General features: G+C 40.3%; 1 protein-coding gene across 3 annotated transcripts in view; it reads right to left on the bottom strand.

Annotated features, from left to right (window-relative positions):
• The window catches only part of RBMS3 (RNA binding motif single stranded interacting protein 3), a 723800-nt gene that overhangs the window by 155425 nt on the left and 542046 nt on the right, over positions 1 to 26329 (bottom strand). For all 3 annotated transcript variants that reach the window (XM_086742736.1, XM_086742737.1, XM_086742738.1), the window contains one exon: positions 3125 to 3282. In XM_086742736.1, coding sequence (XP_086598862.1) covers positions 3125 to 3282 — 158 coding nt within the window. The remainder of the gene's footprint in view (positions 1 to 3124; positions 3283 to 26329) is intronic.

Genomic DNA, 26329 nt, shown 5'->3' with positions numbered 1-26329 from the left:
ATACAGGTATAAGTGATAACACATCTCCAGGACGAAGTTAAATATTTCCCTCCATGCTCTCAGTACCTTCTCCTATCCAGTAATTGCAGCCTCCCTCAAAGACCTCACTTACTACCTCTGATCTGCTTTTTACTTACATCACCACCACCATCGCTAATGTCCTGTTTGCAAAACTCAAATCACAAGCCATCAGCTTTAAAATTTTATCTCAAAAAAAAAGGTCTTCAAGTCTAGTTTCTGTGGGTTTTTTTCCTTTTTTTTTTTTTTTTTTGAGGATGAAGGACTAGACTATGCTTTTGTTCTAAGCTCTGAGGAATTCACTTACACTTTTTAAATTAAAGATGAGAGGTTGAAGTCATTAGATGACTCCCAGCAGCAAAGATTTAAGAGAAACACCTAGAATTTTAAGTCTTGTGATGAAATCCCGGGTGAGGTCAACACTGTGTCATTCCCTCTTCTGACATGCAACCTTACAACAGACTGAACTCAAACCTTCTCATCCGCACTGCTTCCTTTTTCCAACTCCCTACTTCTAGTAAATATTTCTTCCCCCTCCTCCTACTAATTTCTCCCTCTGCTACAGGACAGGCTGTGTTTAGTCTCAGCTTCGGCTTGCTGGTGTCAGCAGAACCCGAAGCTGCAAAACAGCAACATGCAACACAAGCCCCGCAGAATGCCAGCTCCCACAGAGAGCCTGGAGCCAGGTAGCACGGCTTTGAAGTACAAAGCATAGGCAAGGGGTGAGGCAGAGGTGGGTGTTCCAGAGGTTATGGCAATTCCCTTTCAACTGGATGGACTTCTGTAGAGCCACAGTTGGAGTCTAAAGCTTCCCTTCTCTGGCCCCTTGCTCGTAACTCCCCTCCCCAAAATCTCCCCTGGGGCATGCCTAGGCACAGTTGGGTTCAAGCCACAGAGAAATGCTCTGCAGAGTTCCAGGAAAATCTGTTCAGTTGCTTTTGAGGGACACAAAACAGAGGAAATACTTTTGCAGCTTAAAAAAGAGAGCTAGTTTTGTACGTGCATACTTTAAAAGGAGGCTGAACTCTAATGTGGCCAGACATTACTCAGATAATTTTGATCCAAGAATATCTGAAGCTACCCAGCTTATAAATAATTAAGTAGCCACCTGCAATACTATGAAACTGCTAATCATACCCATTTAGGAGAAAAATCTGACAATAGTTGTCTACCATAAGCCTTTACTTCCAATTGCTTTTTGAATATACTTATTCCGAGACTGACTATTCATATAATTGGGTAGAATCAAAAAGTGAATTTTAATCATCACAGCGCTTAACTAATAACTTTGAAACATCAAATTTCAAAATTGCTGGATGCTGCATCATTTTAGCATATGCAAAGTTAACTTTTTCTCCTGTGTTTCTGTGGCTCAGCTAAGAGCTAAGCTAAGCAGCATGGCACATTCCACAAGCAGGCAAGATATACTGTGATAAAAGGCCCCAGGTCAGAAGGTATAACAGCCAGGATCACCACACGGGTTGCTGATCTGAGCTTCCGAAACTTATCTGGACTGAAATGCAGCTGCCATCCCCTAGCTATACTGTGTTTATACCCACCCAGCATGTGCTCATCCTGTAAGTACACTAGAACGAAACTTATGTGACTACAAGCAAAGCTAAATAAATTCACCTATTCAGATTGACATGCAGGAATAAAGATACCAAACAGCACTTTATTACAAAAAAGAATGCCAGGTAGTCATGTAATTAAAGCTTGTATTGATTATTCTGCAAAGACAAGAGTCAGCATTCAACTACGGTTCTAAATTCCTGGATTAACTCTCATTCAAGTCAATGGAAGATCTGCTGTATACTTTGATGGAGCAAAGATCTTACCCCTCTGTTGTTTGCATGGTGAATTATACAACCTTCATGTTAAATCACTAAAGGTTTCTTGAAATATGGTACATAATTAAATACGTTTCCACAAACAAAGTCATTTTTTTTAAATGCAAGTTTATCTGTGAGTTACACTAATCTATATTTAGTGAGCTAGAAAAATGCATGTTATTATCTGCAAGAAGGCGTAAGGAATAGTGTGACATCTTTCAGCATAAATGTTTTGCCTTTTCCTATTTGAATTCAAACAATATTATCTTAACATTCTTCACCTGCGATGATCTTTCACATCAAGGACAAAGGTAACACTACAATGTCACTTATCTTGCAAGCTACCTTTTTATCCTACCGCACCCCACTTCTCTCAGTAGCATTATGACACTAACAGAGTGCCATGATATACCAAGATACGGTGTATTTCAAATAAATTCACAAGATCGCTGAGTCATTTTGCCTCCTCTACAAAGTACAATGTTATGAATATTCTTCAGAAACAATGATTTGGGATTTTTTGTCCTTTTCTTTTGAAGCAGAAGACTGATTTACAGCACAACTGCAAATTTATCTTCTTATTTGCTTTTTCAATACCTTTCTATATATAGCTCTCTCTTTCTTGGCTTTTTAAAAGAAACTATTTGATTTAAGAATGTTTCAAGCTGAAGAGAATCTATGTAAATATTCCCAGAGAGTAAATATGGAAACTTGTCTATCTGTAGTGACAATGAAGTACATGGTAATAATATGTTGCCCATTTTGTCTAAAATATCTGACTACTCCAACAGGGCTTGTCATATGCAAATATTTCTTCTCTAAGCGCCTCTCACAGGCTTGAGTTCCCTGTGGCTTTCAAGGAAGCCACATTTCTTCAGTTGTAGTTCCTCCCCCTTGCTCCCCCAACTGCTAAATTTACTTTTTCCTGTTGCAAAATCTTTGCTAAACATTTAAACAGTTTCTTCACCAAATGTCTGCTTTTGGCTCCAGGACATTTATTATTATTCAAGCTTGATACTGCACGGACAGCTCACTATTTCTAGTGACTTTTACTTACATATACACATATAATGAACTATTTTTTAGAGCAATGAAATAAACATCTTTCTGCATTGATCTTCTTCAGCTCAGTGGAAATAAAACATACACAATCTGATAAAGGTGCTGCTCTGCATTTTCCATGGCTATGAAGTTTCAGAGTTACGGAACAGACAGCATTTGCAAAAGACAAAGCCAAAAAATGTGCATGAATCAAAAAAGAGTAAAGGTTTCACCTGGCAAAGCCGACTCCTCTGCTGACTCCATTAGCATCTCTTAGTATTCTGGTGGAAATGACATGTCCAAAGGGTTTCAGCATATTCTCCAGTTCCTGCTCATCCATGGAAACAGGTAAATTTGAGATGTATAGATTTGTGGGATCTTGCTCTTGTTGCTATGACAAAGAGAAATATCCTCAGTTAGGCTTAGCACAATAGAATAGCTTATGGCTCCTACAACGAGGGCTACTCAAAATAGGACCAAGCCAAGAATTTATAGTTGTGTTAGAAGCAAAGCTGGACAATCTGTTCATGACAAAAATATGTTTGCCAAGTTTCTGCAAACTCTCATGCATGTGCTTAATTCTGTGCGTGACCGCTCCTACTGAACTCAGTGACACTATGATTTATAGAAAACTAGTCTCATGCACAAGCATTGTTGAGTTTGTGTCCTAATTTAGCAAACAGACTGTGAAGAAAACATGATTTCCACAAATGTGCTCACTGTTAACATAAACAAAGAAAGAAAACTCAACACATGTTTTAAGCAGGTGTGCTTTCCAGCCTGCAGACCTCCCATTCAACCTGTTCAGCATGAGCAAGGTTGGTTGAAAACACAGAACACTTTCCATAGTATCTTTTCCTTTTTTACCCCCATCAGAAATGTCTTGGTTGATAATGTGAAACAAGACCTAACCAGGCAGGGGGGAGTTCTCCTGTTCAATCTAAGGTCCTGAAGAAATAGGTCGCATGTTTATTCTCAGACTGAATTGAGGTCTCTTATAAAATAAAGTATGAATAATTGAGAAAGCAAATTTGAAGACAGCTTTCTCATTCTATTTTGGATTTTTAGGCTAAACTTTCCATTTTGGCTACCATTCCAACTTCTATTCTTGCTTGCCGAACTACTGCAAAGAAACATGAAAGAGGCATAGATGCTGTATGTAAAACAAATGTATTAAAGCAGTAAATAAAAACCTTGTCTATAGAGAACCAGGTCTTGATTACATTGAATCAATTTAGTTAAATCCTTGCAAATTTTCATGGCTCCTGTTCCATTTTCATTGATATGAGCTTTAGATAATATCTGATCACCTGTCAGTACAAGCCTGATTGGAATCAGGCATGACTACATTTTTTTAGCTAATGCTTAATAACCAAAAATATATGATACAATCTCTATGCTGTGCAATAAGTCAGACAATACCTTACCTGATAAAGTCTTGTGAGACAGGTTTTTGGATTCTTTTTCATAACACATTTTAATGGGTAGAATTAATTTGTACTTGTTCAACACTGAGATTTATATGACAACAGTATTATCTTTTTTTTTGCTATGAGGTGTCCTAAAACCAGATTAATCTTGCAGTAGCACTACAACCTTACACTGAAGAAATTACACACACTCCTGCAGCCACCTGCCCTGGTTTAACTAAACTAGTTTCAAATTACACTCCATTAAAATCAGTGCAGATGTATCCTGTTAAACACAAAGAATCATAGGCTCAAGGGAAATTTTAGCCCTTTTGGATGAGAAGAAAAACTGCAAATGGATACCCCAAAGGGTCCAAAATCAGGAGGCGTGTAATACTGTTTTACTGCATAATTCGGATTCTGACCAAACAACCAGCCTTTGGATATTCTGCTTAATGCCCACTGCATTCTAGCTTTGCATCTCCAGACATCATCCCTCAAAAAAAAGTGGGTTGAATTTCCCACTATTTTACAAAACAGAAATAAAAGAACAAAGTAAGCATATTCTCAAGCTGACATCCATAAAAATATACCCAGTTATTACTATGCCTTATAGTACGGGCAGAGCAGAGGAAAACCACACACATACAAACGGCAAGCTTACTGCAAGTTGAACTGAAGTGACAAATCCCAAATCTAGAAAAATTCTTTCCCTTTCCAATCATTTTTCCCTGCAGTCATCCTCCTTTATCTCACTTCAACGTACATTCATACAGATCTGAAATCTAGTTCCTTTCCAATAACGAAATGATATTAGTGAGGGGTCAGAACTGGTGCAGTATCAACAAAGCAAGGAAAACAATGCAAACAGTCCTGGAGGGAAGGTAGGCAAGAAAATAGAGGAATATTAGCTTCAGATCACACTTTTAGCTTTGGGAAAAAAAAATAAACAAACAAAATTCTGAAACATTTTATTTCTCCTTTATTTTTTTCCACATTTTCCCCTTTTTCTGTGTACAAATTATTTGTTACTTTTTTTCCCCCCACACAAGCCACAGAAAAAAAGGAAATGTATAGGAGATTAAGAAGCATATTCATTGTTGCTAAGTACTTTGAAAATGTGAGCAATGGAGGCAGTTAAAGCAGAGGCCTTATAAAAGCAAATCAAAGTAGAGAGGTTTGCAATTCCAATAGGCACGGTTTTTCACAAATAATCACATCGTTACGCAAACCTCTACCCATTGATTGGTTAAGGTCTTTGATTAATCAACCAATCGGTGCTCAGGGACTGACATCCCTTCTCAGTATTTAGGAAAAAACCTAAGTCTTATGTAGATGAGATCCCCATAGCCAAAGGACAGACTACCATGAAAAAAAGCAGAGTTATGCATCAGTAACTGCACAACAGCCTTTGCTTTCACTGAAGCACTTCAGTCCTGCAGAATATTAAAATGAGAACTTTTGACTGCTCAGTTTTCAAGCTGAGGCAAACAAATAAAATAAATAAGTACCGCCGCCAATGTGTCTCACTTCCGGAGAAGAAACACATAAGCCTTTTAACTGTGTTAGAGATTAAATGCCATTGTTTCAAATATCCGTGGAAAGTTTAGCTACACTCTGAGGATGAATGAAAGACTAGCAGGCCATAGTCACGCTCTCACAAGGATTTACCAAGCCTATCTTTTATCAACATGATAAACAAGAGCTGCAAGCAGAGAGAGACAGATGAGGCTGCTCATGCTACCTCCACAACGCAACAGTGTTTTCTAAGAAAGGAAAAAAAAAATCCACGTTATTTTTCCTTACCATACAAATATAACATTTAGAGAAATACCTCTTCCCTTTACAGAGAAATATCATCCCACAGAAGCCATATCTCACACCACAAACAGAAAGAAGATTAAATGCCTTCCCAGTGACGAAGCCTGGAGCTGAGCAGGCTGTACAGCAGCAGTGCGGAGCCCGGCTGCCCTGTCACCACGCAACCAGACCCCATGGCCACCTACCCTCACAAAACCCCTGTTTCTCAGGCTTGGCCCCCGCATCCAGCCTCTGTCACTGGGGCTCCTCATGATCTTTTCCAGTTGTGCAGAGATCTCTGCAGCATGGAGGTGCTGACACACTCCTCATTTTGCCTCAGCCTTTTCATGGCAGATTCCCCAAGCTCCCGTGTAACATACTCACTTGCCCCGCCCAGCGTAACTGCCGAGCTCTTTGGTGTGAAAGGCAGGTGTCCTACTGTCCAAAATGTGCCTATTTGTTGACAGAAAGAGTCTAACCAGAACCATAAGTCCAAGCACCCCACAAACTACCAGCCTTTCACAATCCTAATTAGTTGACAGTCAGGTTTCTGCCTTCAGTGAAGGATCATGTCCCAGGATTGCAGGATTGGTGGCGACCGTGGCACCTGGACCCATACAGTGTGGCCCAGGCTTCCTCTGGTTCATTTAATTCTTCCTATGGCTTTTCAATAGGCATTAAAAAATGCTACTTCCCACCTTGGGATGCTAAAATACCATTTACTATCATGTCCAGTCCCAAAGTGGACTGACTGACCAGTCATCAGTGACAGAGCTGAAAGTCATTCATGTGCTACTCATGGTTATTTCAGAACTGCATTTCCCTCTTATGACTCCAGTATTTTGGACAGGAAGGGAAGGCATGGGGTGGCAGAAAGCCACATGCTTCCCACAAACACTTCCAACAACATTGTGCCTCAGACGTCCCGAAGTTGCCAGCTTAGAGCCACCGCGGCGGGGCCACTAGCCAACAAGAGTCCCCACCGCCACCTGGGCTTTGCTGCCAACTCGGGGGCTTGGAGGAGGAGGCGACTGCTGGGAGCAGCAGAGGGCTAGCCGCAGTGCGGCGGCACAGGTCCTTGGCCTTTCCCAGACCCCGTGTGCCAAATGTGGCTGATGGATGGGTACAAGACCAGCAGGCCAAGTTGCTGCTTGTTGAAGAGATGGCAGCTGTGGAGCCTACTGTGTGTGCCAGCCCAATGCAAACTTGCAAGCACAGTCTGAAGATACTGTCAAAAGCCTGCTCATGGCCATCTTCGCTGAAATTCCTTTTACCCAGGATCTCCCATTTGACAGCCCAAAGAGGGTCACATTTTCCAAGACCAGCTTGCACTTGTGCACCCAGTCAGCCCCAGCCCTCTGAAATCCTGACACAGCCTCACGCCCTAGACTGAGCTCATTCTGGGGCCCTGGTGTGCGTCAGTCTGCGTGGGTACACTGAGTGCCACAGAATGGGCCAACAACAGAAAAAAAAAGAAATTAAGCCAATTGAAGCTCTTCTCCAGACAAGTGCAGGGTCTTTTGCAACTCCCTTTGCTCCCATCCCTCCCTGTTTCACCATCGTTGTAGCCCAGATACCGCAGTTGCCGTGGCCTGTAGGCTCCAGAGGCATTAGCTGCACGCATACGTTGTAGTTAGGCCATTCTGGCTGGGGGTGTACATGATAGACACTCCCAAAAGGGCCAAAACCACATCTAGGAAGGTTTAAAATTGTGAAGACTGCAAACTAACAGTAGGTCAAAACCAAGCTTTCGATTAGCTCAGAGCAGTTCCAGCATTCAGCAGCAGGCGTCCTGCGGCAAGGCTCTGGAGTTCAGCAGTCAGGAGCAATTGTACCGGGGAAACAGCCAGAAATTTTGTCACTGCCTTTTAGTAAGAACTGGCCCAGTCACTCAGCTCCCAAAGCCCATGCCAAGGAGGCAGAAGTTTATAATGCAGAGGATTTGAAACACGCTACACCAACAGCATTTGAAACGGCTAAAACCCAGGGGAGGGCGTGCTGCAACTCAAAGTTGCTGTTCGCTTTGCTGGACCCTCCCAGCCACTCTTGAAAGAAAGGACAACACTCAGATGGGATTTTCCCTCCCATCTTGAGATAATCTTTGGAAGTTATGCATGGAAAGCTGAAAGAACAATTCCTACTGGTGTGAGAAGAGGCTGGGCCTCTACATAGTACATTTAGTAATGCATTCTTTAAAGACACGTGTAGGGAGGGACGGGTAGTTTTTGGCTACACTATTTTTTTTTCCCAAAAGGAACTGAAACCTCAGTGAACTGTAATCTCAGTAGGACTGGAAAGCGAGTGTATTTGTTTTATTTGGGAACCCTATGTACCAATTCTTTTTATTGAACCTAAATAATTTCTTCTTACAGTAGCTTGTTCTAGGAAGCTAAGAGCTGATCCTTTTTCCATCTTCCAAACTTATACTGGGAATATAACTTTGTATGTGGATCGATATGACACTCTGAACTCCTCTTTTTAAAGATATAATCAATATTTATATTAATAGATCATATGCTTTTCTTCTCTTTAATAAATTGAGACTTCATCATATTACCCTTGACACAGGTCAGTATCATAGCTCACCTTTCGAAGCCTGGTCTAGGTTCAAATCATCCTTAATTAGCATTTTCCCAAAACTAGTTCATCTACGTCTAATGGTCGCTGCCCAGATCTTCAGGCTACGTGTGCAACTTCTTCCCTCCTTTAAAGATCTGAGTTGAACTTGTCTCCCCTTAACATAAAAATAGTTACGCTCTTTATGGAAAAAGCCATAGATGTGGAACCATTTATACTATCCTGTGTTTGCTCAGTATTTTGAAAACTGTAGTTGTACCGTAGCATCAGTCTGATCTTCGGTTATTAGATTATTTCTAAACTGAATTCTATACAAACCACTGAGCTTAAATGAAATTTCGAGGAAGCATGTAATACTTTCTCTCAGTAGATTCACATTCAATATCTCTTCTTGTTGTTTTATTATTTAATATCTACTTTTTTTTTAGTACTGCAGATCACGAGAACTTTCCAGGACATCTGAAATGTACATTCATTTGAAAGCAGATTTGATATGCATTTGATTGGATTCACACACCAAAAATCTGAATTAAAGGATTTTTTTTCCCATAGTTTTCTATTGTTTCCCCATTTATTCCTGCTGCCTTTTCACATTAAAGTTAACGTGGTATATTTTTGCACATATGTAAAAGATGCCCAGTTTTCAAACAGAGTAAGCTACTGAATTTATAATTCAGGAGTTTCACTTCAGATTCAATACCTAACATCTGCAAGTAACATTTGGAGAGGTCCTCTGTTTATTGACCTATCCAAGCATGGCAGGATGCTCCTAACATAGTTATCACAGTTAGACAGGATGAGCACGGGCTAGTGGTGTGAAAGTGAAAAGAAAGTCACCCCAAACTCTGTCACATCAGAGAAGTGATGGCAGGAAACCCTCTTCTCATCAGGGGCAGGAGGGAGGGGTTCTGTGCACTGGTTGGGGACTGGGATCTTCCCAGCGTACAGCCACATCGTGCCTTTCGAATCAATGAATATACACTGATTTGAATTAAGTGATAGTAGCCTTGCTTTCAAAGATTTTCATATTATGGTTTCTTTTATAAAAAGAAGAAACAAACTAACTAACAAACTCACAAGAAATATAAAAAACTATAGCAATCGTGCAGACCATATAGCCTTTCAGAACGGTTAACTACATACTTTGAGCCATCATTGCAGTAACACGAGGTGAACAGAGTGCTTCAAGTGCAGCTGCCAGGGTTCCCTTTGACTTTTTACTGGCTTATTTGTTGCCCTTTGTGTGGGTACATTTTTAACAGTGTAGACAGCTAAATCAATGGCCAGTTAACTATTGATCCCTGTCTGGTTTCACTCTCTTGTTGAGCAGCACACCAGAAGGCTTACAAGACTGTATAGAAAGTCTAAACTTTACATGGATTTTATTAGCTCACTAAGTACCGATAATGCTACAAATACAGTAGAAGGAAACTGGTAAATGGAAAGCTGGCCGCCTTGTCAGGAGTCCTTCCAAAGCTCTTAGCAGCAGGCACTGCCAGAAACACGAGCTATCTCCTCAACCAAGACTCTTGTCTAAACACCGAAGGTTTAACAGGGGAAGTACTGCCAAGCAGAAGACATGGAGGTATTCAAAGCAGCTTATTTTGTCTTAGGTACTTTCAAAAGAATCTGTATATCATTTGATGGTCTTCAAAAGGCTCAAATACGTCACGATTTAACATCCTGAGGTGTTAAATCTCTCTTCCATTCTGATCTATATCTACTTCATGGCAGTCACTGTGCCTTTTTAGACTGAGTGCTGACTGTTTCATAAATTATCTTTCTTCCGTACCTAACCCTACCTGACTTTTATACTGCTATCGTTCAAAATTTATTTGCAACATGTTTTTTCCACAGCACTGTAGGACATTTGGCCTCAGCACAATTATGAAACTATTGGACAGTAATAATTAAGCCCAATCCATCAAACATTATAAATATCTAAAACTGTAACTGTAGCATGCATTTTCTGTATAAGCTTGATTGTCAACAAGTCATGTCAAAAGCCTGTTAACAATGACAAGGACACCTTCTGAAAAGAGATTGTGTTTCTGCACACAAACACAGAAAACACTCACAACTGGAATTTTAAAGAAAAACATTTTCCCAATGATTCTTAAAATTTTACTGTGCTTTGCATAAGTAAATTTAAGCACTTCTGAGCTTTATAATGACCTAGGAAAAGAATTACTGCCATTAGGAACTCTTTGCCTGGGATCATTTGATCAGAAAAGAGAGATATGACTTGGGCAACCAGCCTTACTGCGTCAGACCTGAAACTCTCTTTGCAGTTACTTCCTAAACAAGGCATAGGTTAAAATTTGCTCTAGCAAATTTTGTAAAAAAAAATGCAAACAAGCAAATTCTTAAAAACCATGACCTATGAAGAGAAAAAACAAAAAAGAACAAAAGTATTGTAGGAAATTATTTCTCACAAATACCTGTATCAGTTTCACAGTGAAGTATTATTTATAACTACCATTTTAATTAAAACCATTAACTTTAAAAAGAGTTCACAGTTTATACATGCTCAGGATTTCTTCTCACTGTGCAAACTATCAGAGTTCTGTGCCGTGCTGTGTAAGCTGGACTCAGCTTTCTTTTAATTAAGTTTGTTCATGGACAGCACAGCATTTGCTAAAGCTAAATATTGCGGGAACCGAATTGTTATTGGTCTGCCCAGCGCAGAGCTGCTGCAGAACCTTCCATCATGCATTTGATCTGCCAATGGTGATTTGATTTGCCCTTCATCATGTGTGGCAAATATGGACTTGAGTCGCTATGGTCACTGCCTTTAAAGTATTCTGTAAGATATATGGTACCTCCTTTTATTTCCACAAAATATGATCATAACCAGAACCATCACAGACTGATATAAAAACCTATTTTTCATGCTTCTGCCATTACTCCTTACTTCTTAGTTTTCCTAAAAACAAATGTCCACACTTTCCAACTTGTATAGTACACTGCAGCCAAAAAGGCAGCTGAACCTCTGCAAAAATCATTGCGTCACTCTACCTCTGAAGATGTTCAGCTGCCTCCATATTCTCTTTCATACTGCTTTAATGACCACTTTGCTATTTATATTGCTGTTAGGCAAGAATCAGTTGAGCACCTCAGATTAGCTGAAGTCTGTCTGTAACAATTTCTGAAAATGCTCCATAATCTCCTGGTCATTAACCCTAAATTAGAAACTCACTGATGACCTCTGGAAGCAAAAGGTTGATTTGTTAGATGAGTTCTAATCTAAGTTGAACACCTTACCTATTTATTTTGATTTGTCACTGACTGTGTCTTAGTAAAGTTAAAACACAGTGTCCTATTGCACGTTAGCCAATATTGCATCGCGTATGTTTATTTACTTTATACTACACTGGGTAAGTGACATGCTGATTGATGTACATTTTCCAGGATTTTCTTACCTATATTTAGACAGGAGTCAAGTCCTTTGCCCCTACACAGAGTCAATGAATCTTGCAATTTAACTCCTACTATTTGCACTCTCACTGAATTGTGTTTTACATAACACTAACCCACAGAAAGGGCGCATTTTCACGTGTGCATGTATATACTTCAACTGATAGAGAAAGAAGAGGTCACAAAAGAGATTATTTGCTTTACAGAGGACATAACATGAAATCAGACCACAGTATAAACCTTCCATTATCAACTAATGGAGGAGAGAAAGCTAATTCAAGCTAAAATGCTTTATGCACTAAATCAATAAAATTAAATTAACAGCTTAACTTAAAGTGCTCTTAAAAAAAAGGTCTTAGAAACATGCACAAAACACATCCCACCATCATGGCTTCTTGCGATTATTTGGCATTTTGAAGAACATAATACACACAAATAGTCGGTGTTTAGTAATACCGCTTACTTCAGTTCTTTAAAAGAGATCTGCAGTGCCAGTGACACTAATTAGTTGAAACACAGTTTTTTAATATGTAAAATATTCAGTGCAAAAATGTCCAACTGTAATAACATCTACAAAAGAAATTACAATGATTTTTGCTCTACTTAAAACCATAATACTCCCAAACACCTGACATAAACACAAAGAGCTACAAGACAATATAAAACTCTTTCATGAATTCTACAGTTCTCTTTTGCATAAGCTGAAATCTGGAAAATTATGATAACAGATACCAAAAAGTAGGATCTGTGTAGAAAGCAATGGAGAATCTGGAGTACATATTTAAAATTATTACAGAATTTCTAGAAGATCTCACTTTTTTAGCCTACATTTGTCAAGGTGCCAACTCTCAAGCCATGGTCTGGTGACAGCTTGGGCTGATTGGGCTGTGCTACTTTCTTACCTCAAAGTTTCAAGCAGAATGCCTCTGTTCTCATGACACTAATGCTGCACCAAAAGGATTACAAATGGAGTGGAAATAAATTGTTTTCTCCCTAATCTGTCTCAGGATACAACAATACCACTTGCTCAATGCAGACAGAATCTAGCATTGTAGAGGACAAACTTGGGTTCCTCAAAATGTAGACTTAAAACATTTAGATCAAACAAAAGATTAACCCCTCCTATGTACTTTGTCTGTAGTGGACTGCAACAGGTCTTAGAGCAGAAGTTGCATGTTGCTCCTCAAGCTCAGAAAAGGAAGTGATGGGACTTTCTAAATGTCAGGGGTGTGGCAAAGGGGAGAGTTTTGCTGTCTGATCTTCCAGTGGTCATACGATGTCATAATGAAGCAGCAGAGGCACAAGTTACAAATGTTTTCATGCATGTGTAACCCGTACTTGGCCAGGGCAGCTTTAGGACTTTCTGTCCACTATTTCTAGCAGCTGTTCTCCTAAAAACAGAGTATTTGCTCTGTTATGGCCTGATCCTTCTCTAAAGGAGAATTCTGATTTCAATTCTACTGCAAAATTTTCATTGGTCTCACTTGGCAGTATCAGGATCTGTGCTTGGAAAATATTTTCAAACTATATTCAGATTAATAAAGATTAAAAAAATAAGTGGATGCCTCTCTTCTAATGATTACAATGCATTTATTGTTTGGCTTTAATATTTCCTTTCAAAGCTGCCAGCAAAATGAAGACAACACAGATTAAATATGCTACATATGCACACAGGGTTAAATTATTATCAATATTGCATCTATCTGTAGATCAATAGGAACTTACGTGTTTCTCTTCAGAAGCTTCTCTAGGTTGAGGTTAAGCCAGGAAACTCAGATTTCTTCATGTAAAATTCAAAGCCTTAGCATTTAACTGTCTCTACACTTGCACTGGAAAAAGACTGCAGCTATTAACGGTAGTAAATTATCAGCACTGGGAAAGCATTAGAAGCTTTAAGAGGACTTTTTGGGACAGTATAATGCTTTTTAATATTTGACCTATTGACCTAAAGGTGAATTCAAGCGGCACACAGATCCCATGTGATTACTTGTGAAGAAAACCGAATGCTTTCTTTTGTCATGTTTTACGTTACTTCCTATAAACCATAAATGAAATCAGAATTTTCTTGTCTGGGAATTCCTGTTGGGATAAAGGTTGAGGTCTACTTAGCCTGAGTCCATACAAACTGCTACAGAACAGTTATTCATCTTGATGCAGATGCCAAAAATGGAAACCTACTAGTCCTTGAGGATGCATCAATTTTCAAGGAGTCTGGATTCTTTTAACTACTACAGAAACTTAAGAAAAAAAATCTACATAGATACTGCTTAAGGAAAACAAAATCCACCATAAAACACAGTCTTGACAGTTTTATTTTGAGAAATCTGTATTTAACACAGACAAAAATACCGTTCCCATTTAAGACCAGGCACAATTCACAAAACATACACTGCAGAAATACTTATACTTTTCCTAAATGTATCAGATATAAAAAGGCAACCAAGTCATGTTTCAACTGTGACAAGTGATGGTTATCACTCAGAAGCACGACAGACACAGCAATACCACATTCTCCCTGCGTGTGGAATTCCCAGTGCTGAGTCAGCAAGTCCCAGGGGAGGGTTAGCAAAATGGCCTTGAAATACTCAATTTCCACCCTCACAGATGAGAATGAGAAAATATTATTAGAAAGTGAAGAAACTGAAACTTTGCTTTATTTAAAAAAGAATATATTAAAATAGAACAAAAAGGCAGGGTTGAGTTGCTATGATGATCACTGCTGAGCCCCTGTGCACAAAACAGCTGAGCTGGCTGTGCTCTCCTCAGCACCCATCAGAGTAACTTTTGCTCTATGTGATGAGATTGCCCCGGTAAATGAAGTTGAGATGAGGAGTCAATGGCAGGAAAGCAAGGAAAAAGGATTAACGATGGGGCTAAAATCCTGTCTCTTTGCCAAATCAAGCAGGCATGGTCCCATGCTCTCCAGGCTGCAGTCTCAGCAGTGCTGGCAATGTCCCACAACATTTTTACTGACAGGGATGTCCACTGCCCCACAGCTGCAGTCAATGCTGAAAAACAGCCTAGACAGCAGGTAGCCTGTAGGTGGGACTGGGAGATGTGTGACCAATTCCCTTTCTGCCTTGGCCTCAGCTAACCTGGGGCTATGCCCAGGTCACAACTGATGAATGAGAAAAGCACAGCAATGACATGAGGTGAGTGCGGTGGCCTGACCCTGCCCTGATGCCAGGTGCCCACCAAGCCGCTCTATCACTCCCCTCTTCAACTGGACAGGAAGAGAAAAATATGACAAAAGGCTTGTGAGTCAAGATAAGGACAGGAAGATCATTCAGCAATTACCATCATGGGCAAAACAGACTTGGCTCAGGGAAATTAGTTTGATTTATTACCAATCAAATAAGAGTAGGGCAATGAGAAATAAAACCACATCTTAAAACACCTTCCCCCCACCCCTCCCTTCTTCCTGGGCTCAATTTCACTCCTAATTTTTCTACCTCCTCTTCCCAAGTGGCGCAGGGGGACAGGGAATGGGGGTTGTGATCAGTTCATCACACAGTGTCTCTCCTGCTCCTTCCTCCTCACACTCTTCCCCTGCTCCAGTCCCTCCCACAGGAAACAGCCCTCCTTGAACTTCTCCAGCGTGAATCCTTCCCATGTGCTGCAAAGCATCAAAGCTTCCATTCCCTGACATAAAAAAACGAGTACCACTGGGGAAGAAAGCATTATTTAAGGGTATATTATGCTTTGTGTAGACAGAAAATTGGGATCTGAGTGACTCAATGCATCAGCTAGAGGTTTAGAGAAAGCCAGAGGAGGGTAGTAGACACTCCTACAACTGTACAATATTAAGGGGAAAAAACATGGATAGAGAGAGCAGTAGGAGATACACGACTCTTCTCTTGCCAGCTGATGAAAGAAGAGAGGAGAGGGAATTTTATTGTGCTTTACCATCTACAAAGAACATAGCCTCTCCACAAGGTGCAGGGCAGCGAACCAGAAAGAAGTCTACAAAATCTCTTGCTTCCCAAAGCCAAGGAAAGCATGAGTTCTTCATGAGCATTTTCCTACAAACCTTTCATTAGTTCTTTCTGCCTTTCATATCAGCTAGAAGAGCGCGGTTTTCTGAGCAGTGAATGCTGACTCAAGTTTTCCAAGCCAATGAATGCTTCCAGTTGCATATTCACATAGAAAAGACAAAGTCAACAATTTTCTGCAGAAGGAAGCATAAAAGAACTCAGAAAGTAGAATAGGTACAGCAAGGTGGACAACGTGGCCAGTTCTATCCACCTACTGAGGATCATGACAGAGCTATAAAGCAAATTTCTCTGAGCCATGAGGAACCATAACCTGGTCCTAATGTAGAGAGAAAAAAAGAATTTCCCTCCTCTCATGAAACTGACGTCAAAGAGCATCTGTGCTGTTCTTGTGGCAGAAAAGAAGAGCTTTGAGAAGCAAAGATGTCCGGCATTTGAAATGAAATAATGCACACAGTTGTCTGCAGTCAGCTGGTGAGACGCAGCAGAACTGGGGTGGCCAGACAGGAGCTCTGCAGCAGAGGGCTGCCCACAGGACAGCAAATACAAGCTCAGAGGTATTGCTGCATGAAGTGTGCCTACCTGCAAAAGCCCCTGCAGTTCAGCTCCTTTAAAATAAAGAGACCAGGAGGCAAACTGTACAGGAATGGCACAAGATGATGTAAGAGAGTAGTACAGCAGAGATTGAAAGATACTGCAAGTTGATATTGAAGACAGAGCACAACGCTCAACCCTGACTACATGCGACCAGTCCTTGTGTGGAGGAGGAAAGGAAGAAGGAAACGCTTCAAACCCTGTAACTCTGTCTTTCCTTCTGTTTCTAGAAATTTGGACTTGGTCACCCTGCCTAGCACACAACTGGCTGTGACTGCTGGAGTGTCAATGATACGCCGTGTGTTACCAAGCTGGCCTGTGAGAAAATGCACTAGCATTCCAATATTGAGCTCTCCGTGGCTTGTGCTTATCTGTTCTTATGCCTATACATTATTTCAGCTGTGGCTAATGTATATAGGTGTGCGTGTGCCCATGTGCACGTATATGCATGGGAACGATGTATTTAAGTACATAAATACAGCTCTAAGTTACATATGTAACTACAAAATATATTATACACATAAAAGTGCACTCCAGTTTAAGTATGCTTTCAGTTTTGAAGATCTGGGTAAACAGATGTCTATGTGTAAAGACATACAAGCCTATACCCAGACTTCCAAAAAAGGAGGCACATTAGCAATTATGCATACATACGTGTGAGTGACTGTGTATACAAAGGAGGCATCCCCATACATTGCCACTTAATGTGCTTAGCTGGTGGTATGCTTATGTGTGATTACATATATCTGCATGTAATCATATTTTACATATATTTGTACACGTATATAAACCATTCATATAAAAAGTGATGGCTATATCAATCCAACAAATGAAGGATGTTATTACTGTCTTTCTTACTTACATATCACAAGCAACTCTAAGAACTTACTGCAGTAATAAAAGTGTGAGATAAGATACATTGGCATTCCTTGAGTCCCAGACTGGAAAGGAATTACAAAGAAGACATTTTGGATGTAGAGGACAGCTGGGAATTAAAAGCAAAGGAAGGCTGGGTGTAGACAGAGTGATGTAGGTCTTCTAAGATGCTGAAAGCTCGACCTGGCTCTCGCACTGGTCCTTAAATCATCTCAGTCATTTTGCTCTGGCTTTACACTATTTTTTTTTTGTAACTAAAAAGACAATGTTAAAGGAACTTGAAGCTTTAGGCTTCTGGATTACGTCTCCCAGGTGCTGTACTGCAACTTGTTTTCAAAGCAGTTTCAGTGAAAAGGAAAGCTGAAGGCTTACCAATGAACATCTTAAACTCTGAGCTATCTAATATTGCCCCACGGGGGCAAAGAACTAGCATGAGGAAGCACCACTTTATCACATAAATTAGGAGTGCTCTATCAGAGGGAGACTCCTTCTTCCAGTGCTTATCCTTGCTGATGATGCTATCAGCAGTTGATGACATAAGCAGAAAATCACCCAATACTCAAGAAACAACTCCAACCATGTTTTGAGGAGGCAAAAACCTTAGGAGGTTCCTAAAGGAGGTAGGACTGAAAGGTACCATTTCCAACACGTTTAAGTGGGTGCCTATGAAATTCCAGAGTTCGCTTGTGAAGCTCCCATCATAACTGTAGCAATTCCTGGTGGCTCATGGTAAAACACGTAACATATAGCTGTGGATATGTGTGCATTTTTTACAAGCCATGTAAACACTTCAAATCTAAGGGACTAAACTTGATCGCTTGCAGTCCTGAGAAATTTGTGGTCAGCTCAACTTTGTCAACAGATCAAGCTAACGTTACATGTATTCTGTGGGCCACTTGCAAAAAAAAACAACCCCAAACCAACAACTAAAATCACCAAAAAGCACCCCTGTCATCTAAATATGGAAGTTGGTCATATTGACACAAAATCCCTTAAAACTCTCAGGTTCCCCAAGACAAAAATAAATATCCAGTGGGACCCACTGAGTAATGTCTCAGCCTGATGTTGACTCAGTTGTGGATCTGCAAATCAGTGACTGTTACAGATGGACGCACACCCAGCAGCCTCAGGATGGAATCTGATGTTCAGAAGCTTCCCAGCTTCAACCTGCCAGGGAAGGGATGAGGCTGCCTCCACTGACAAAGCATCAACAACCTCCACAGCTTATTTGCTTTTAAGGGAAACAGTTTCAAGTTACATGACCCTGTTTTTATAGATGAATCAACTTAACCTGCTAGGTTGCCTTTCACAGGTTTTTGAGATACACTGTTTCGAAAGACCAATGGATTCCCAGGGGAAATGAAAAGTTAAGGAGTAGAGCCGTTTGCATTCACCCTGCTATTAATTTTAAGACCTAAAATAACAATATTTAAAGAGCTCAAAACAGTGAGTGTGAGGAAAATATTTTGAGGGAGCCAATCAAATCAGAAGGTCATGCAGTGAAATAGGATGAAAAAACAAAATACACAACTGGCTTCTGTCACTGGAGATACACATAGAAAATTACTCTCCACTGTCCCAATGTTGCCGATTCCCATGTAAGTTAAAAATGTCCCTGCTTTTAAACTCTGCTAAACCTGCCACCCATTCTATAAGCTCCAAAACTAACATGAAGAGAAGAAATACTATTCAGGGCAAAGTACACTTGAAACCAAGGCCCTGACTACTTTGGGACAATTAAAGTGCAGCCTGGGTATATTAATCACAGTCTTCTGGCCCGGTTCCAACTTGGGCAATTACAATCTGCCTACCTCAAATTCTCCCCAGAGTTTCAAATGCAAGAGTTATTTGTGATTTCCTTCCTATAAAAAGTGTTGTTTAGTGCAGCCAGTAAAGACTGGTTTCATTCAAGTGATGGGTGAATGACCCACATTGACTATAGAAAATGTGTAAAAGCACTTTGAGATCCTTCAGGAAGAAGGACACCTATTACATGGTCATTTTACAGTGCTTTTATTATTCTAAAAGGAAGTACTTCTATCTAGATGTTTCTTCACATGCCTCTTAGTAACCAAGTAGTTCAGAGTTTGGACTTGTTTTCCTAAAAATTACGTTAGGTTAGGTAATTTTTCCTGTAAATTTACGATGATAGATTTGAAATGCAAGCACTGCATCACTAAGACAGTTTAGGAAAACATACACAACTTCTTCTACTTTGAAAATTATTCAGATCATTTTTTGAGCCAAAAAAGATTAATGATTTATTATGGGGCTCATTAATCAAAAATTGTGTGTGCATGTTTTTTAAAGGACCAATTCCACTGTTCAAGTCAATTAGGTCCTCTAAAGCTATTACATCGGGAAGGAGCTGCAATATTACCAAGACTTCCTGCAATATTGTTGAGACTTCCCCGGGTGTATTTAGAGTATAAAATAAATGCTATTATTCAGGAGATACTGAATTGCTAAGCTTCTTAAATTTGTACAATTGGGAACTTGAAGTACATTAAAATGCTGAAACTCATTAAGAACCCTTTTCACAGCTGCAAAATCGCTGGCATTCACAGCACCGTGCAGAACAATAAAACACTCCCCACACCTTTGAACAGGGCGACTTCCGTTCCTCCAGCTCCGCTTTAATGAATCACTGAGGCAGAACTGGTATCTAACCTCTCCGTCAACCTCCTCCACTGAAAGGGAGAAACAAAAAGCCACAACAAGGCTAATATTCTGAACAGAAAAGCAAAATGTACCAGCATACTGTACTAACCCTCCCCCAACACAAAACCCTCAGCTATCACTGCTACTTTGTTAGAGTATAATTCAATTTTCTCCATCAACACCAAACAAAACACTTTCAGAGGCAGAAAACAACCCGTGTTTTCCTCCGAAGCCACCCACCAAACTATGCCTAAGTAGATTTTGTTTCCTTGGGTGTCAATTTTCTGGACCCAAAGCATAGGACTCAGCATTTTGGTGGGTGTTTTCACTAATGCTAGTTGCATACGGTCACTCTGCATGCCGAAAAAGTCCTCCTGCCCTGTTTACCAAAGGGTTGTATTTTGTGTCTGCAAAGTGGCACCACAACAACGAGTCTGAGTCCCGAGCAAACCTGCGGATGCCCTATAAATGCTTCCTACATGTCCTCCAGCAGACGCATGGTGCTGGTTCTGACAGTCAGAAGACAGGGTCTTCCCAAGATTCAGCAAAATTACATCTTTCTCCAACTGCATTAGGATAACCAGTCCTCAATCCTTCTCAGCTGGAAGGCAGCCACTTTGCATACCGAACAATTGCAAATTGCACTTAAAAACAATCCTTCTCTTTGATCTGGTAACAGCATGTTCTGCCTCCTCAGTCAGGAGGGTCACAACTGTGCCTCTAATATCTACAGGTTTCATCAAGCCCAGAGCAAAGAAGCCCAAGTCTTATCAACTACTAGTGTGCATCAATCTGATTTCTCCAGTTGAAGGATTTGTTTCTAAGTAAATGTCCACTGGCCCACCTACCACGCTTCCTTTGGTATTTGAAAAACAGAAGAAACAAAATCCAGTAACTGACCAAAAATTAAGTGTGAGTAAGAACTATGGGAAGAGTGGCTACTCCAGAGATTTCACAAGATTCATCATCATAAGCTTGGTGCCGGACAAAACTGAAAGAAAGAGGCTTGGGACCATTATTTAGCTTGTTAAATTCTATGTGCAACGTCTATCTGTTTATTCCAAACTATTCCCCAAAGCAATGAGTGGATTGTCTCTCTGAGAGGAGGAAATTGTTCCCTTTCCTCCTCTAAACATTTTTGAAAGGAATGGAGGAAAGTGCCATGCCAAACTGGTGAAGAAAACTATGTTTTTCTGAAGTGGGTTTGAAAGATTAAAAAAGAGATATTCACATTAAAAACTACAGAATTAATTACAGAAAAAAAAAGAGGGGGTTGGTTTCTGTGTGGGTGTTCCTGGCGACATCAAACAAACTCAAAGAAAGCAACATTATGAGGGAAGATTAGAGCATGACAAAAACAAGGCATGTGGTTAAAGCAAAAGATGCTTTGACAGTGTACAAACTGAGGTGGTTTTGTTATGGGCAACAAAAAATGTAGCTTCCACGGCTTAGCTCAAGCTACTACAAAGCCTATGGTTATTGACAAAACACAATATGATCGCTCTTGAAATCCAACTGTTTTGGCAAACGATTCTGACTCTGTACTTTCAGCTGGGAATACCCAACCCATGCCAAGTGAGGAGAGCAGGAAAACCTGCCTGTTGACCAGCACAGGAGTGCATACACATGCACACCCACACCTTCCCACTGTGATCCCGTTTCTCAACCGCTTCCCAACCATAGAGGCTTGGGACCAGCCACCACTGGTGCGTGGCCATCACCAGCGTGGGCAAAGGAGGTGTGTGTCTCTGTGTCAAACACTGTAAGCAACGCAGTAGTGGCAAATCCCAACTTCTTCCCTGAAAACAGGCCCAGTAAAGCAAAGGGCTGTACCAATTTCAGCTAGCCAGTTGTTTGGGGGTTGGAACTGATTGATACTTGCATGGAGACAATAAACAGAAGAAGGAAGGGAGCCCTCTAGGCTTTTCAGAATGTAACCTTGTTAGCAGATTTTGCCATCTGATCAAGAAAACAGTACTCAGTAGAAAAAGAGACATTTTCAACAGCATTTTGTTCTTTAAGTGTTTTGGATTTCCCTCCTGAAACCATCTTACTCCTTCTATCAGATCATTTCATTACAACTAACTGGGATGTCCAGGCTGACAGCTTGAAGATATAAATAAGACGAGATGCGACAAGAGTTTTTCAGGGAAGGGATGACTGTGAAATTCATCCCCCTTGCTGAGTCCAACAAAGCTCAACACCTTCCACCTTCAAATCACGCTGCTAAAGTGGTCTTTTACAGACAACTCAGGGCTTTCCCCATCCTATAATTTTGAATGATTGAACTTTTGCCATCTTGTATTTTGCAAACACTTTAAAATAGAATGGTAACCTTCTGTCACAATCTTAAAAACAATCTTTATTTATTTAGGCTAAGATTTGTTCTCTTGGAAAATAACACAGCCATGCTTATGAGCGAGCAGTATAACTAAGCATCTCTCCTCCTGCAGTGTGATCAAGTACATCTTCACAAGTACTTATTTATTCTAGAGTCTTATTTATTCTAGAGAATGAGCCAGCATTTTTACACAATAAGTACCCTTCTGGAGAGAAGACTTGGCTTGCAGAGATTTTCCCAGGATTCTTTCAAAAATACAAATTAAAAGTTTGTATTTTGCACCCCAAATCATTGCATTAAAAATTCTTATCACTGCAGTTGAATAAGACTGGGCATTTAGAGCTGGAGGCAGAGGGTTGCACTTAAAGCTACTTGCTAATGACTGAACTGCACAAAGGCAGAAGTATGTGCTCAAATGTCTGCATGCCCACACCATGGAGGTTCAGATGTGCACTATGCATCTGGCTTTGAATATCCCAGTCTGTCTCTTCAAGCAAAGGGAAGACTTCCCTGATTTTAAACATAGTACCTTCAAGTATAAAATATTTTTAATTTTTCAAACTGACTTGTAAGAACAATTTGAAATATTTGCTTTATTCATTAATTATGCTTTGGCCATTAATGTGTGCTGTGCTTTCCAAAAAGAAAAAAGAAAACTTGAATATTTTCCAGGTGTTCTCCAGACTGCACACTGTGGAAAGAAAAGCATTTACTAAAGTTTAAGGCTCACAACAGAAATATTAATACTTCTGTTCAGCATTTGGAGTATCTGGCTAAACTGAATACTAGTGTAGGAGAGCAAGCCCCTCAGGCCATCCAGGAGACGACAACTTTTTCACCTTCTCTGGTTGCACTGGGATACAATGGCAGAAAGGAGGAGAGTTGGGAGTAGGTACCTCATCACACACAGTTACCCTCCAGCATACGTGAGAGGCATTTAAGAGAAGTTTTAGCTTAAGCTGTTGTCATAAGGGACCTCAATTATCCTAATCCAAAACTCCTCTGCTTTAGCACCTGCACCTGGTTCTAAAGTCCAGGTGAACAGGTAACAAGGACTGCATGGATTGCAGACCCCAGCCTGAGGATTGTATTCGATTTTGAGAGCTTTTTGTTCACACTGCCTAGGCTTAACCTTTTAGAAATGAAAATGAGATGAAGGAAGTCATTCTAAACAACTAGACTAAATTTAACTTTGTTACCTAAAGCCAATAATTTTTGGCTAAGAGTTTGGGTTGTGCTTGTTTTGACTCCTAAGTTCCAGCTTGATCCTAGAAGCTGCTTGCAGCAGCTGAAGGTGGTACCATCCCGTCAGAGTTCACCCTCATACCGGTCTCAGTACTATCCCCCTGCAATCCCCCATGGTTTTGAGCATCTGGCCTTTCCTTGCCAGATGACGTTAAAGGGACAAGCGCAAGGCTCTGGGTGGGGCAGATGAACAGCTCATTTTCACAAGTAAATCCTGATGAGCAGATACAGCTCAAAAAGTATATGCAACACAAGAACCTGTATACCTGTATTTCTAAAAGGGACAGTAAGGGAAAAAAAAAAAAAAAAGACCACTACAAAAGAACTCAGGAAAAAAAAAAGAAAATGTGAATGATGTGAATGCATAAACAGACTTCCGTTTCATTTTTTTCAAGTATATACATCAATGATGTCTTAATCAGCCAACCATTTATCTAAGTTACGCTAACTATTTGAAAACCTCTACCACCAACAGGACCAAAATTAAGCTGTAAAAGAATACTTTTCCTAATCTTTTGCTCTAAATACTGAATGCATAAGTAAATTTGGAAACAAAAGACTTTTCACATTTTTGATATAACGTAGCTAAGCTTTGGTCCAGCTTCATAGAAGCAGTTTGTCAATTACCCAAGTTTGAACTGGCCATTAAAATCAAACAAAGAGTAAAGATTAACAGGTTCAACAGCACACTATACCGAATCGGATGGGTTATGTACAAGCTAAAGCACAATACTTGTTTGTAAATCCCAGAATGAAAGGCTACAGAAACAATAAAAGATTGCACATCAATAATCTCACAAGCTTCTAAAGAATACCTAGAAGTCAGGAACATTCTTAACAAACATTGGGAAAGCATGTTTTTGGGTTTGGGTGTTGGCTCTTTTATGCCTGTGCCCAATCTATTATAAAGAAATTTTTTTCCCTTTTTTAACACTGGCAGATTTCTAGCTGTACTTGGGCTACCGGACTCCCATGTTCACACAGTTTTAAGCAAAGTCTTCAGTTCATCAACACAAAGAGGAGTAAACTAAGTTGAAATCTTCTTATAAAAACATGTTCAAAGCTAGGAAAGAATTCTGTTCCTAGCCAGCTGAACAGAATTCACAAGTTAGAATTTAAGCACAGTTCAGCTCCCTGAGAACAGTGCTACAGGTCCACTTTCTTTCTGAAGATACATAAATAGTTAATAAAGGAGTTAACAGTAAATGATGCTTAAAATGTGGCTCTTAATTCATGAACTTTATGAGAACAATAAAATATAGTGATGGGCTTTTCTAATGGCTTCCACAGTTCAGCCATCATCTCTTAATGGGTAGGACCTCGGGCTTTATAGTAGGCATAAAAAGGCAGCATTTGCCATCCTGGGTGAGGCTGTAGTCCACCCTACCTGGAGATGGCATCCCTTTTGTATTTGTTTTGTCATCACAATCCTCTTGCATTGTGAAAGAGCAGCTTTTACTAATGTAACAGTAGAGTTTACTCATATATAAGAGAAAACGAAAAGATGAGAGCCATCACTGTGGTACATACACAACAGCTAAAATTAATTTACATTTCAGACCTAAAGTTTCTTCAGGACTGCTCTTTGTTTGCCATTAAAATTGAAGGTTGACTTCAAGGCCATACATACATCATGACACTGGGTCCTGCCTGGCCCCTGTCTTGTCCAGCACAGCACGGCCAATGATTTAGGAAATCCGCTGCCCTCCTCTTTAGAGACCCCAGGATAATACCACGGCTCTGGCCGCATGGAGGAAGGGCAAAATGTTTTCAGTAAAGTCCCTCTTTCAAGTTGACATCATCCTTCCAGAACATGTCAAATACAGCCACTAAAACTGCAACCTACATATGGTCTAGATTAAAACTAACAAACAAACAAACTAGCCCTTAAATTGTGAGGCCTTCCAGAAGCAAGAAGCCAAAAGTACAATAATGGGTTTATACTGTACTGCAGGGACTGATAGTACAGCCGGCCGCAAGCGCAGCGCTGCAGAGTATCTGGCACCACTCAGAGAAGAGATTGCTCGCCGTTTTCCTGTGAGCAGGATGGTGTAACACCCGCTCCCAGGGTGAAAGGGCTGTTGGGCTGCTCTCCTCCACGCAACGCCCTGGCTGGCAGACACCACCAAGAGCGTTTGCACTGCTGAAGAAGAGAAAAACATAAGACAAACTACGGAAAAACCCTCCATATAGCTGTGTGCAACAGGCTTTGGACCTCAGCCCTGAGGAACAAAGAGCTCCAGGATGGTTTGGTATTAATGACAAAAAAGAAGAAATTAAATTTCTGCAGCTTCCTACATTTAGTAAAGCAAATTATGCATTTCCCACAAAGCCTAATGCCAGCTCCACAGGGATTATATTACTATTTATTGTTTTGTTTGCTCAAATAAAACACCTGTTGAGGTCAGCTATTCAAAGAATTTTTAATATATCAGCCTTACACTATGGAGAGTAAGAAATGTTTATAGAGGCACTCCTGGTAAGATTGTTGGCTTTTTTCCCCCCAGGTAGGTGCATAATGATTTA

This window comes from Chlamydotis macqueenii, chromosome 2 (genome assembly GCF_036417535.1).
Source record: "Chlamydotis macqueenii isolate bChlMac1 chromosome 2, bChlMac1.mat, whole genome shotgun sequence".
Taxonomy (NCBI): domain Eukaryota; kingdom Metazoa; phylum Chordata; class Aves; order Otidiformes; family Otididae; genus Chlamydotis; species Chlamydotis macqueenii.
This window is presented reverse-complemented; position numbering and strand designations above follow the sequence as displayed.